At 42.6% G+C, this 12,899-nt stretch overlaps 1 protein-coding gene and 1 pseudogene across 2 annotated transcripts; both read left to right on the top strand.

Annotated features, from left to right (window-relative positions):
* The first annotated feature begins 298 nt into the window (after positions 1 to 298).
* Positions 299 to 1,156, top strand: LOC103696491 (histone H2B.11-like; annotated as a pseudogene).
* Positions 1,157 to 6,205: 5,049 nt separating this feature from the next.
* On the top strand, positions 6,206 to 12,290 carry LOC103696481 (serine/threonine-protein kinase AFC1-like). Of its 2 annotated transcripts, XM_008778139.4 has the most exons (12): positions 6,206 to 6,539; positions 7,152 to 7,323; positions 7,976 to 8,002; positions 8,291 to 8,444; positions 8,532 to 8,580; positions 8,691 to 8,805; positions 9,018 to 9,109; positions 9,318 to 9,474; positions 9,599 to 9,663; positions 11,107 to 11,204; positions 11,686 to 11,791; positions 11,945 to 12,290. In XM_008778139.4, exons 1-12 carry the CDS (start codon positions 6,432 to 6,434, stop codon positions 12,104 to 12,106), a joined length of 1,305 nt encoding a protein of 434 aa, XP_008776361.1. In that variant the 5' UTR covers positions 6,206 to 6,431; the 3' UTR covers positions 12,107 to 12,290. The 2 variants fall into 2 exon arrangements, with proteins under 2 accessions (XP_008776361.1, XP_088567169.1); XM_088711043.1 differs by lacking the exons at positions 11,686 to 11,791; positions 11,945 to 12,290 and having other exon boundaries at positions 11,107 to 11,208.
* Positions 12,291 to 12,899: the final 609 nt, after the last annotated feature.

Here is a 12,899-nt window from a genome sequence, read left to right as displayed (position 1 = left end):
GTCAAATTTAATTTGGTTTGGATGTACAATTCATGTATTTGTGATGTTTGAACCAATACCAATGAGATGGTGAAGCGTGAACCGAAACTAGACCGATAGTCGGTCAAACTTCTAGTCCGAGTTTTCACTCGGCGTGCTCCAGGTATCGGAGCACGAGCGACATCGAACCTGCACATTGAAGCGGTATTGTTGCATCTCAGTCGTCTAATACCGCTCACCATCTTCCGCCGAAAATTGACGGATATAGAGGCTACCGGCTTATCAATCCGCGCCACAACCCATGAGCCAATCACCATCCACTACTTTCTCATATTTATATATGTATCCCTCCAATGTAGTCCCTCTCTCCCCTTGCGAAACCTCCCGTCTTCACCCTCTCCCCCCAAACCTCCCCAAGGCTCTCGAATTTTTCATTCCTTTTGCGTTTCCCTCTCCATTTCGATTTTCGATGCCATTGAAGGTGGAGACGAAGCCGGTCTTTGATAAGCCGATGGAGGAGGAGAAGAAGGCGGTGGCAGAGAAGGCCTCGACCGAGAAGAAGCCCAAGGCGAAGAAGTGTCTCCTGAGCAAAGAAGGCGAACAAGAAGAAGAAGAAGAAGGTGACGAAAGGGAACGAGACCTACAAGATCTACATATTTAAGGTGTTGAAGCAGTTCCACCTAGATATCGGGATCTCGACAAAGGCCATGAGCATCGTGAACTCCTTCATCAATGACATTTTCGAGAAGCTTGCCTAAGAGGCTTTAAGGCTCGCCCGCTACAACAAGAAGCCGACCATCACCTCCTTAGAGATCCAGACCTCCATCTGCCTTGTCCTCCCCAGTGAGCTTGCCAAGAATGCCATCTTCGAGGGCACCAAGGCCGTCACGTTCACTAGCTCGTAGGTCAAGATTTCCTTTTCACCTTTTTGTTCTAAAGAAAAAAAAACATTGTAGTTGGGGGGCTTTAGGAATTCATTTATGATTTCTATTTGATGGATATAAAGAAAGCTAAGGATGTATTACAGAACAATTAATCAGAAACAGTTTCTATTTTATTAGTGGATATGCATGCAATTCTGGTTTTCCATGGAATTTCTTGTGTTTTCTTGCATGTCTGGCTATGTTTAATCTGTTGACTGCGATGTTTTGTTGGTGCATGGTTTAAAGCTGAAAAAATTGATGGATGGAAGGGAGAATTGTTCTTTTATTATTATTATTATTATTTTGCCGTACATTGCGAGTACGGATACATCCAATGAAATTAGTAAATAATAGGTCCTGAAGTGCCTTGGGCAATTCCCTCTCCCTAGCCCACAAGGTGCCTCCTGAGTGGCTTGATATATAGGCAACCACCTAGTTCGCCGCTCCATTAGCCTCTCAGTATACATGCTGCGCTTGAAAGGCCACTCCATCTCCAACCATCACCCATATGTCTCGGAGCAGGGGGTGACCCCCTCCGCCACTCCACGAGCCCCTTTTGACCCATTTGATTACGGTAGCCGAGTTGCCCTCTAGTATGATCAAGCTAGACTGAAGCACATGCCGCGCATGGCACATGCCTACCTATGCCGCCCGCAACTCTGCTTCAGAAACCGAGGTGTCGAAGATCTGACAGCCACCAGCCGAGAGTTTGAGCCCTTGATGACAAATCTGACACCTCCCCACCTGCCTATGTCCAAGACAAAACTGTCAAAATTGATTTTGAAGAAACCTGGAAGTGGGGGCTCCCATGTAAAAAATACTGTAAAGGGTGCCGCCTGAGCATAATGGGGGTCTTAGGTGTCCCGAGTTGCAAAAGACACCTGACATAAACCTGCATGAGTAATCTCTGTCGTCTGTGCCCGAGCGCGCTCCACTATGAACCTCGAGGATGGATTGGTCTCACCAAACCTCCTGCGGGGTCGCCGCCGGTCTCCAGACCTCCATCACCCACGCACATTGGAACAGCACGTGGTCCACTATCTCGTCCACACTGCACACTGGGGGAAAATGTGCAATCCTTGTCTGCTCAGCATCGATCTCGTTGGCAAGCGCTCCCAGGCCACCTTTTAGAGGAATAAGGCCACCCTCAAGTGAAGTTCAAATCTCCAAATCCAACCACAAACCGGTCTTGGCTCGTGCTCGTACTCCTGGGGGAGAGCCTGAAGAACATGCCCAACCTAGACGCTAGCTCTGCATGAAGTGCTCCAAACCCTGACATCCGAGCCCGCAAATCTCAAGACCGAAAGTGATCGAACCCGCTCTGCTAAGTGCTCACCAAACAACTGGCCAAGCCTATCACCGTCCCACTCCACCTCCTCGGGCCTAAGGAGGTCGCACACCCTGAGTCCGTCTGCTGCCTCAACGTTGATCGAAATCGGCCAGAGTCGTAAGGGGAGCACATCCACCCAGGGATCCCCCACCACATCAATGCTCCATCCATCGCCAATCAACCATGTAGTATTTGCCAAGGTAGTAGGCTGGGAGAATTGTTCTTTAACGTTTCAACCCGTTGAGGCGGAGTTGCCCATTCAAATAATCTGAAACTTTTTGTTTACCGAATACCTCCATTTTGCCTGGTTTGATTATTAGTTCAAGTTCCCACCCTAAAAAATGTGGATTGTACTAACTTCATAGCATTTCTCTTTGATGTAAAATGTGCTGTTAAATGCAGTATACCAAACTGCTGTCACATATGCGAGGCTATATTTTGCGCATAGATTTCATCTACTATGATTGAATGGATCTAGAGGTAGACTAAGGTTGCAGACAAACCTCCCTTGCTTCGAAACATTTGGTGGTGTGGGAGTTGATGTACCTTCTTTTGGACTAGTTATATCTACCATAAGACTAATATAGCTACCCTCTATATCGGGGGTAGAGTTGTGGACGGCGTGGGCTGGTCTGGGTCCCGACAAGTACCGCAGGCTAGAGTAGTCTTCGGCCACGGTGATTGGCTAGATCTAGAAGGCGCCAGTGGCGTGGGTGGGTGCCACCCTTACTCCGGAACATTCGGGACATGGCAAGTGGTGACGTTGTCTTTCAGGCCAAGTATGGTTATAGAGAGGCTAATGGAGCCGCGGATTGAGTCGTCTTATATGTAGCTAACTACTCTGGAGGAGAGGAAGGTGCCTAGAGCACTTCGAAACTTATTGTTTTTTGATTTTTTTGGATGTATCCATACTAAAATTGTATGAATTATTCGTTGTAGGAAAAGAAAAAAAAAGTTGTGGATTGAATTGCATTCTTTGTGGCGGAGTATTCCAGCGGTGTGTTGTGGACTAACAATGCGATTGTGCCTTCTTTCTTTCAAGATATTTTGCTTTTTGACTTTATTAGATATATTCATATAAAATTTATGTGATTCGTCTAGCCTATTAAAAAAATTAATATATTCAAATTTATTTTTAAAAGACTTGCACCCATCACATTCTTGAATCTCGATCTCACCCTCTCCCTCTCTCGCTCGCAGGAAATATGACATTCAGATATCAGAAATCAGTTCACTCAGTTCTCACTAATTTGAATATACTAGCAAGTAAAATGAAATTAACTCACCAGTAAATGCAAACAATAAAGATTAATCAATTAAAACCCAATCAGTTCTTCACCTTTACTATTCAAGTGTTTTTTACCATATTTTTGTCCATTCTTGAGACTTCATTGAAGTTGTGCTCTTGCTACATTTATGGCCGCTCACGAAGTAGCATGAAAAATTTTTGGGTTGGGGGTTGGGGTTTCTTGTAGGGGGATCCCCCATTTTTCTATGCTTGTTGGAGTTCATGTCGAAGTTCAGAGGGCACCGAGATGTAGGAGTTTGATGGGTGTCAAGCTCGACATGAAGAGAGCATACAATAGGGTGTGGTGGGACTTCGTGGCTCGCTGCTTGGAGGGATTTGGCTTTCACCTAGAGTGGATCAGATAGATTTAGGGATGTATTCTAACCCCGTTCTTTGCTTTACTATTAAATGACTCTCCCTCGCGGTACTTTGAGTCATCGGTGGGGTTAAGGCAGGGATGTCCTTTGTCCCCACTTCTGTTCATCATCAGCGCAGATTCCTTATCCAGAGCGCTTCGGCAAGCCTTGGTGATGCAGGAGGTAGAGGCTTACAACCTGGCGGTAGGCCTAGCCCAAATATCACATATACTGTTTGCTGATGATTGTCTGCTACTGGCCGTGCGACGAGACGATTAGCCCTAAATATTCGTAGGATCCTGGAGGTGTTTTGCTCGGTGTCACGTCAGCAGGTGAACCTGACAAAGTCAGCCATCTACTTCAGCCCGAAGGTCAACCTAGGGGTGAAGGCTTCTGTCATGAGCATCATGGAGATTGGGGAGTAGGAGGGGACCCTAAGATATCTTGGGATCCCGATTATCGATAGGCGTCTACGCAGGGCGGAGTGCACGTCTATGGAGCTGGGCATCAGGCGCAGATTGAAGGGATGGCAGACAAACGCTCTATCTATGATAGGTAGAGTCATGCTGGTACGGTCAATTTTGACCTCTATCTTCGTTTACCTGTTATCCAATACTAGGGTGCCCATTGCAGCGATATGGTGTATGGAGAGGCTTTTCAAGAGCTTCATCTGGGAGCGGCATGGGGACCGATGTAGAGTTTACCTAGAGGCCTGGGACACTATATGCCGGCCGACATCCAGAGGAGGGCTAGGAATCCACTCGTTGATCGACCGTCGGGAGATCCTTGTGACCAAACTGGTAGCTAGGTTTCCGTTAAAGCCGGAGAACCTTTGGGGTTCCCTTTTGAGGGCAAAGTATGTAGACCTAGCCGACCCGTCTGTCTTCCGGACCGGCTGAGGTTGCTTCTTCATCTGAAGAGAGATCTGCGCCCACGTCCCAGTGGTGATACCAGCGATCAGATAGGGGATCGGGAATAGTCAGGCTATTAGTATCCTGGAGGACAGGTGGCTATCTGAGGTGCCTTTACAGAGTTGGCCCACCTTGATTGACCATGAATGGTTGGAGGGGCACCGAGTGTGTGAGTTGTTCATTTAGGGGGAGCGGAGGTGGGACAAAGCCCTCGTCAAGCAGACATTTGGAGAGTAGCTCGCCGAGCGAGTGTTGGCGTTGCCGATCTCGATTGGGGGATGGTGGACAGAAAAATATGGAGCTTGACCGAGAGATCCAGGGTACGAGCCCAGGACGTAGCTGGGATGGTCGAGAGAGCGTCGTTTCGGCAGATGGATGTAGGATGGATCTGGCATCCTCAGATTGTCTTGTTCTTCTGGAAGGTGGCTTGGGGGTGTCTGTTTACTAGAGGTGTGCTTGTGAGGAGAGGAGTGAGGATCCTTTCAATTTGTATGGTCTGCCCAGAGGTGGAGTCTATCTACCATGCTATCATCTAGTGTCCACGGGCAAGCTAGATCTAGTGGTGTGCCTTGCCCCACCCCGACCCGCAGCAGGGGTGGACGTCGATCGAGGACTTTCTTATGCTACCTGGAGGGCTCGGTGCGAGGGCCCACGCTTGAGGAGAGGGGGACACGGGTTGCGTACCTGACCTACCACTGTTGGACAGAAATGCCTAGGTCTTTAAGGACGACAACTCTCATCCGAGGAAAGTGGCAGATAGAGCTCTACAGCATGCAACGGTGTTTCTTAGCATTTTTGAAGGTTCACCTATTGGGTTAGTTGGAAAAATCTAGGGCACTCATTCTACTCTTGCAGCGGTCAGGACTATTTTTGTTTCCTCGATGCCCCCACCCCTTGGTTTTTTCAAGGTAAACTTCGATGACAGCGTCAGCGAGGGAGGGAGTTGCGGAGGTGTGGGATTCGTGATTAGAGACCATGATGCCAGGTTGGTAGCGACAGGGAGAGGCGGATCTTCGATACGTCTGTTGCTTGCGCTGAGCTTAAAGCAGTATAGGAGGGCATTTTCTATGCGAGGCGGGTGTTGGACATGAATTACATTCTTCTCGAGGGAGACTCAGCCACGGTGATTGAGTAGATTCGGGGTCGGAAAGATGGTACAAAGGGGAGGCCGCTGCTCCACAATGCCTGCAGATTGCTGGGAGAGTGTGTCTCCTATTAGGTCATGCATGTATTCAGAGAGGCCAATGATACTGTAGACTAGATTGCCTCCTATGTAACTCACCACTCTAGGGGTTTTCTTTGGGCGAGCCACGGGTCAGTGTCTGTGCCTTTATGTAGTCTTCTATTTTCTAATCTTGTTGACCGTATTCACACCCGTTGAGTATGAGCTATTACTGTACCAAAAAATAACTTTTATAAAAGCTCTATTCATATAGTTCTACTTTTAAAAGTTCTACGGCCAACCGAGCCTAAGAGGCTAGATTGGCTGTGAGATTTAAAATTAGCTATAGTTGGCCTGGACAGGAACCGACTAGGGTTTGGACCTTCCCTTCTCTCTCCTCACTTCTCCCAATCTCTCTTTTCCGTTTCCTTCTCTCTCCCTTCTGCATCTGGATTCGATGTTAGATTAAGTTTCGATCGGCGATGGAGGCCCAATGGGTCGGGGAGTACCGGCACGTGGCCATGGACAAGCGTCCCAGGAAGAGGCCGCGGCTCACCTGGGACGTGCCCCCTCCTCTCGCTCCTCCCAGGGTATCCTCCACCCTTTTCTTGGCTAATTTTCCTTTTCGATCGGTCTCCTTCAATACATGTCGGTTCTTTCTTGAATCGTTTTCTCGGCGGCTCGTGTTTTCGAAGCTTAAATTTTGATTCTTGATTCTCTGAATTGTTTAGTAGATCCCTTTTCCTCTTTTGGGAAATCTCAGAAAAATATTGTTGTTATTTTTTTGGGAATCTGAGGTTAAATTCATGCGAAAGATTCAATCTTGCGTTCATCTTAGTGATCAATTGATTTCACAGGCGTTTCTTGATTGCGAAAAATTCGATTTTGTATGCTTTTTGTGATTTTTTGGACGGGAATTTTCATAATCTGGGCGGTAGATCGTGGAAAGAATTTTCCATCTCTTTTCTCATAGCTAATTAAATATGGGAACAATTTGATTTTTTATTTCTTTTTGTGAATCTTTCGTATAAAAATGCAATTTTTGAGGTACAAGTCGTTTTCTCTTTAATTTAAATATATTTGGATATGCGATTGGGATGTTCGGAGTAAATTATATATAAGAAGGACAATTCAGATATTTTGTTTGTTTAGCTCACGGAGAATCACAAGCGTGAAAATTTTTGACCGACTTGGTTTTGTAGGTCATTCCAACAATATATCATGGACAGGAAGTTCTGTATGGGGCTAGCACAAACCATTTGTTGCACTCATATTACTCCACTGCAGTTCCTCGCCCGGTATCTCCTCCATGGAGATTGGATGACAAGGATGGCCATTATGTTTTTGCAATTGGCGATACTCTGACCCCGAGATGTAATTTTTCATTACCCCTTCATTTTTGCTTGGTTACTTGTGTGAATGGTTGCTTCAGAGTTCTTGCTATTTCATCTGCTTCTCTCCTCCCTGATTTGATTGGAAATATAATCGCGAACCACATTGCCCTTTTTAGTTGTTATTGATTCTTCCCCTTCTTTTTGATGCAAGCTTTACCAGTGAGGGAATCAATGGGCAGAATGACAAATTGCTGTTGTATTAGCCTGCAAGCTACATAGATCAATAATATTGAATTTTTCTAGAAAAGGATTTTCTTGCACTTTTACAATTAAATTCTTTTCCTGACATATTATTGGTATTATAGTTTTGCTTTTCATATCTTTTTCTTTTTATTTCTTTGGCAGTTTTAAAAAAATGCAATTCTTGTTAGACCATTTGGGTTTTAAGTAAATATCTACTTTTTAATTTGAGTATTCTAAAATGCAGTCCAAGCTAAAAATATGAGTGAAAATTTATTATTTTTAAATCTTGCTGGTTTGTGCAACTGTTTGACCATCATTTAGTTTGGCAGATTTCTCATAATTTTTCTGGCATTATTCTTCTCCATGTTGTTTCCCTAAATAGTTTAACCAATTTAGTTTTTTGCACGCCCTGACACTGGCATTTTTCTTTTTGCGATTGACTTCTGCAGATAGGATACTCAACAAAATGGGTGAAGGTGGGTTCTTTCTTCCATCCTTCTGTGCTATATGAGTATTTAATAATCTCGTTCCTCTTTCTGTTCTATCTCTTGGTTTTCACATGCTCCAATGGTTTGAAATTATTGGACCGAGTTTGAACTTCATACAAAGAGATGGAACTTGAGCTTATACGAGAGGTTCTAGGGAAAATAATAGGTGGTTCCTAAAAGGAAAATAGCGCGGACCTTAATTTTCAATTTTTCAAAATAAAATATATAGAGTTACTGATTTATATGTCTACTTTGTATGAATTGTAAATCATGCAGGAACATTTGGACAAGTTGTGGAATGCTTGGACTTGGAAAGGACAGAAGCAGTGGCCATCAAAATTGTGCGTTCACTTCGAAAATATCGGGAAGCTGCAATGATCGAAATTGATGTGCTTCAGAGGCTTGCAAAAGCTGACATCAGTGGTACACGGTAGGCAGTCATGTTCCACTAAATTTGTCGATCCCTGCAACACTTTGGGTTTAAGATGAATATGCAGAAGTGGTTTTAATCCTGCAGCTGTGTGCAATTACGGAATTGGTTTGACTATCGTAATCATATATGTATTGTAAGTATATATGTATTTATTATTTAATCTATTTGTGGTGGCTTTAGACTTTTCTGATTTCTGGTACTGCAGAGTTAAAGCATGCATGTTGTCTTAAATGGTTATAACAGGTATTTGAGAAGCTTGGACCAAGCTTATATGATTTTCTCCGGAGGAACAGCTATCGTTCATTTCCCATTGACCTGGTCCAGGAGTTTGGCAGACAACTTTTGGAGTCTGTAGCATGTATGTGGTTGACTCTTGCTCTATTACCTCCTCTTAAGCACTTTATCTCAGAAACTAATATCGTGGATTCTTGTTGCTCAAGTATTTATTCATTACTCTGTTTATCCAAAGAAACACAAATGTTTTGCTTTTGGGAATGTGCATGCTAGTCATAACACGGCCTTATTGATTTCACTGTCGAGTGGTTCATATTGCTTCTCTGCTTCTTTCAGTTATGCATGACTTACGGCTTATTCACACTGATCTGAAGCCTGAGAATATCCTTCTTGTGTCATCAGAGTATATTAAGGTCCCTGATTATAAGGTACATTTTTTTAACTGTAATTAAAATGTATTTTTACCCCGTGATTTAATGCATGAAATATTTCAGGAGACAACATGATCCCTGACAGCATTTTTGCTACTTCTGGCATGCCTGCTCAGCTGCTCTGAGGATTTGAATCATGCAGTTGTTTGATTCTGTGTTTGTGTATTCAATCTGTCTAATCTTTTTTGTGTTATTGTCCATGAAGTTTCTGACACGATCAGCTAAGGATGGCTCATTTTTTAAGAATCTGCCAAAGTCTAGTGCCATCAAGCTTATTGACTTTGGGAGTACAACATTTGAACATCAAGATCATAACTATGTGGTGTCAACAAGGCATTATCGTGCACCAGAAGTTATTCTCGGTATTTTTTAATGATAAATTTCTGTTTGGTACATTTTGTGCCCTTTTGTTGATTTGCGTCTGTAATGAGGGAACTATTGTTATTGTATCATCATCATCATAATTCTTCTACTTCTTCTTTGAAGGACTTGGATGGAACTATCCTTGTGATTTGTGGAGTGTGGGTTGCATTCTTGTTGAACTTTGCTCGGTAAGTTCTCCTCCCCCACTTCTTTTCCTCTTTCTTTCAGAAAAGGTCATTTATGCCATTTATTTCCAAGTTTTGTATCCTTGGTTTCAGTTTATAACTTCATGATTGCTTTGTTTTGATGATATACAGGGCAAAGTTGCAATGACCTTTATAATCGTGATTGTATAATCAGTAGTTTCAGTTCATCATTGTCCATACACTTCATTGTGATTTTAATAATTAGTTATTTACAAAATCTGGAGACTGCGTTGTGAACCTGCTGGTGTACCGGCTAGAATTTCTCTAGCAAGTTAGTGGTGTCTTTTGATGGAAAATGAGGTATTTGTTGTTTGAGGTGGATATGTGTAGATTAGTGGCCTGGGTTGGGGTCTCATGAATCGTCCCTGAAGAATTATTTGCAAATAACTTAAAACCTGTACTTTCTTTCCTTCCTTCCAAACATGCAATTTTGACTGATTATGTGCTGATGAAATCATAGATGGAACTGGTCTGATGAAGAATTGAGCATTTGAAAGGCTAAATATTGTATGTGTGTTCCTTCCTCTTTGGAGATATGTGAGCTATGGCCCTAATTTATGATTTAGCATGTGGACAAATATTTTTGTGTCAGTTTCTCCTCCAAATGGACCTAATAGTTGTTATTATAACTCTACTCTTTTCAAAGGCCAATAGTTAATGTGCAGTGCGGATCTCCTGAGCTATAATTTCTCGGATGCTTGGATGCATTGCAGTTCTATCCACATGAGCATGGATAATCGTGATTGAATTGGAGCCTAACAATTTTTATATGTGCAAACAGTTTTAATGGTGATTCATGGTCCCTCCTCCCTAGCATGTAAAGATTGCAGATGTGGTCTTGCTGTGCTTTTCCTCTCATTAGGTGAATCAATGGTTAGTTGGTTACTAATTAACTCTTGTACAAGCATATAGGATATAAGAAGTATAGCATGGTGGGGCATTTGCGCACCACTTATGGTAGATCAAAGTCCAAAAAAATTTATTTGCTTTGAATTTTAACAATCATAAGCAATCAGGTACAAGATAGCCCTGAAAGTAGTGTTGTGTCCAAACATGGTGCTTGGTATCTTGATTGGAAGGGTGAAAAGTCGGAGATATATTTTATTTAGAAAAGGTATTCTGATATTTGCTTGTTACTCATTTCTTGCTGTTTTAAGGCTTAAAAACCTTAAAAGGATTGTTCCTTGCATGCATAAAGTTTTATCATTATTGTAATTTTGAGATGAAGTTTCTTGGCCTCAAAATGAGATGCTAGAATTGACTGAATTGTCTTTCTTACCAAATTACTGGACCTTATTTCTATATATCTTGTATCATGGGATGGAGTGTATAGAACTTGACGGAGATCTGCATTGGGTAGATGATATAGGGTAGGCTTGTGTAACAATTCCAATTATGTCTACTTCTTTTCTTTGTTAAAAACAGGGAGAGGCACTCTTTCAAACCCATGAGAACTTGGAGCATCTAGCTATGATGGAGAGAGTGTTAGGCCCGCTGCCACAGCACATGGTCATTAGAGCTGAGTAAGAGCCATAAGTTGTTCTTTCCCTTTTCTGATGCATTTATATTCTGCTACTTTATTACATGTTTTGATGTAAATTTTACATGATTGATGAATAAGGATTCATATATCTGACTCTAAATAGTCAGGGAAATGCTTGATTGTTGTAAGGTTTTAAATATGAGTACCAAACCCCACACCGTTTTTCTATCGGAATGGTATGATATTGTTACAGTACTGGTACTGTCAATATATACCGAAACTCAGTAATCAGTACCAAAAAGAATGAAAAACCATTGGTGCTGATCGGTATGGTGTGTATGGTACCATCTATGCGGATGGCTGGTATATAGCGGTATGGATGCGTTTGGCATCCCGGCACCCATACTGGTGCTGGTTTCGCCTTGGGACAATATGGTACTGTCGGTACCATCCCATTCCGGTGGTGTATGAATCCATGGTTATGAGATTTAGCTTTGCTTTTATTGTATTGTTTCTCACAGCCAACGTGCTGAGAAGTATTTCCGTCGAGGACTGCGACTGGATTGGCCTGAAGGGGCAACGTCAAATGAAAGCATGAGAGCAGTTTACAAGTTGCCTCGCCTCCAGGTAACTTGTTGGTATTACTCTGCTCTTGTATTTGTGAAGCGTGAACAGAATTTTGTTCGCCCTTGTCTTTATGATACCTTTCACTGTTTATTGTTTGGGTAAGGGTCTAATTATCTCCCAGTGGTCTACATATAATTGACTCTTCTGTTTCAGAACCTGGTAATGCAGCATGTTGATCATTCTGCTGGGGATTTGATTGATCTTCTGCAAGGGCTGCTCCGCTATGATCCGGCTGAGCGTCTGAAAGCACGAGAGGCCCTTCGACACCCATTCTTTATGAGAGATCGGCGACGATATGGTTATTCTTTTAAGTGAGGGATTTGGTCTTCATTTGTTGATTGAACCAGTGAGAACTGTGAGAAGATGAGGGTGTGCTATACCATTTGATAGCTGGACCTGATGACTCACTGCATGATGAATTGTAAAGTTACTGCTGTACAAAGGAACAGTTTTGTAACATGAATTTCATGACTGGAGCAATGCAATTTAGATTCTGCCATGTTCGTATGGTCTTCTTTTGTTAGTTTGCAGGCATCAAAACTATATTCAATTCAGTTCACTCAAAATTAAGCAAGATGACTGATACCGAGACAGTTTTTTGCCAGAGGCTTCGTGTCGTGTTGCAATTCTTTTGGATGACTTTTGTATTGCTTGCCTTCAACAGTCTAATATGACGGTTGCTTTAAATCTGACCTTTGTGTTGGAAAATTACTGTTTTTCAATTAAATAAATTTGTGATCACAATTTTGTATTTTAGATGAGGAAATATTGTCATGGTGGTTGTGAATACCAGCCGAAGGATACCCTGCGGTTGATACGTAGTTCTAGACATATTAATGTTTAAATGGACTCTGTTTGGAGTGCGTTCACAAGAGAAATAATGGGAATGCTAATTTATGGAATTTTGATGCAAAAATTGTTTTGGTTATGGTTGCAAATCATCTGCCTTTGGGAACTAGTTGGAGGATTGGTAGTAACTTGTAGATCTTTTTTTTAAAAAAATCAATTACTCTCTTTGCTTGTAGAGAGAGATGAGGATAAGATTATTTGGAAACTAAGCAGAACCTTTATCTCTGCATTCCACTATCAGTTTATTAATTCTAGAGGA

Source organism: Phoenix dactylifera, chromosome 14 (genome assembly GCF_051530095.1).
Source record: "Phoenix dactylifera cultivar Ajwa chromosome 14, Ajwa_hap1_PhDact_Kaust_v1.1, whole genome shotgun sequence".
NCBI classification, from domain to species: Eukaryota; Viridiplantae; Streptophyta; class Magnoliopsida; order Arecales; family Arecaceae; genus Phoenix; species Phoenix dactylifera.
This window is presented reverse-complemented; position numbering and strand designations above follow the sequence as displayed.

Coding starts and splice junctions, on each gene's coding strand:
- LOC103696481 (XM_008778139.4), top strand. CDS start 6,432: ATGGAGGCCCAATGGGTCGGGGAGTACCGGCACGTGGCCATGGACAAG. Junction 8,445..8,531: donor GCTGACATCAGTGGTACACG/GTAGGCAGTCAT, acceptor TTAATCCTGCAG/CTGTGTGCAATTACGGAATT. Junction 8,581..8,690: donor ATCGTAATCATATATGTATT/GTAAGTATATAT, acceptor TGGTTATAACAG/GTATTTGAGAAGCTTGGACC.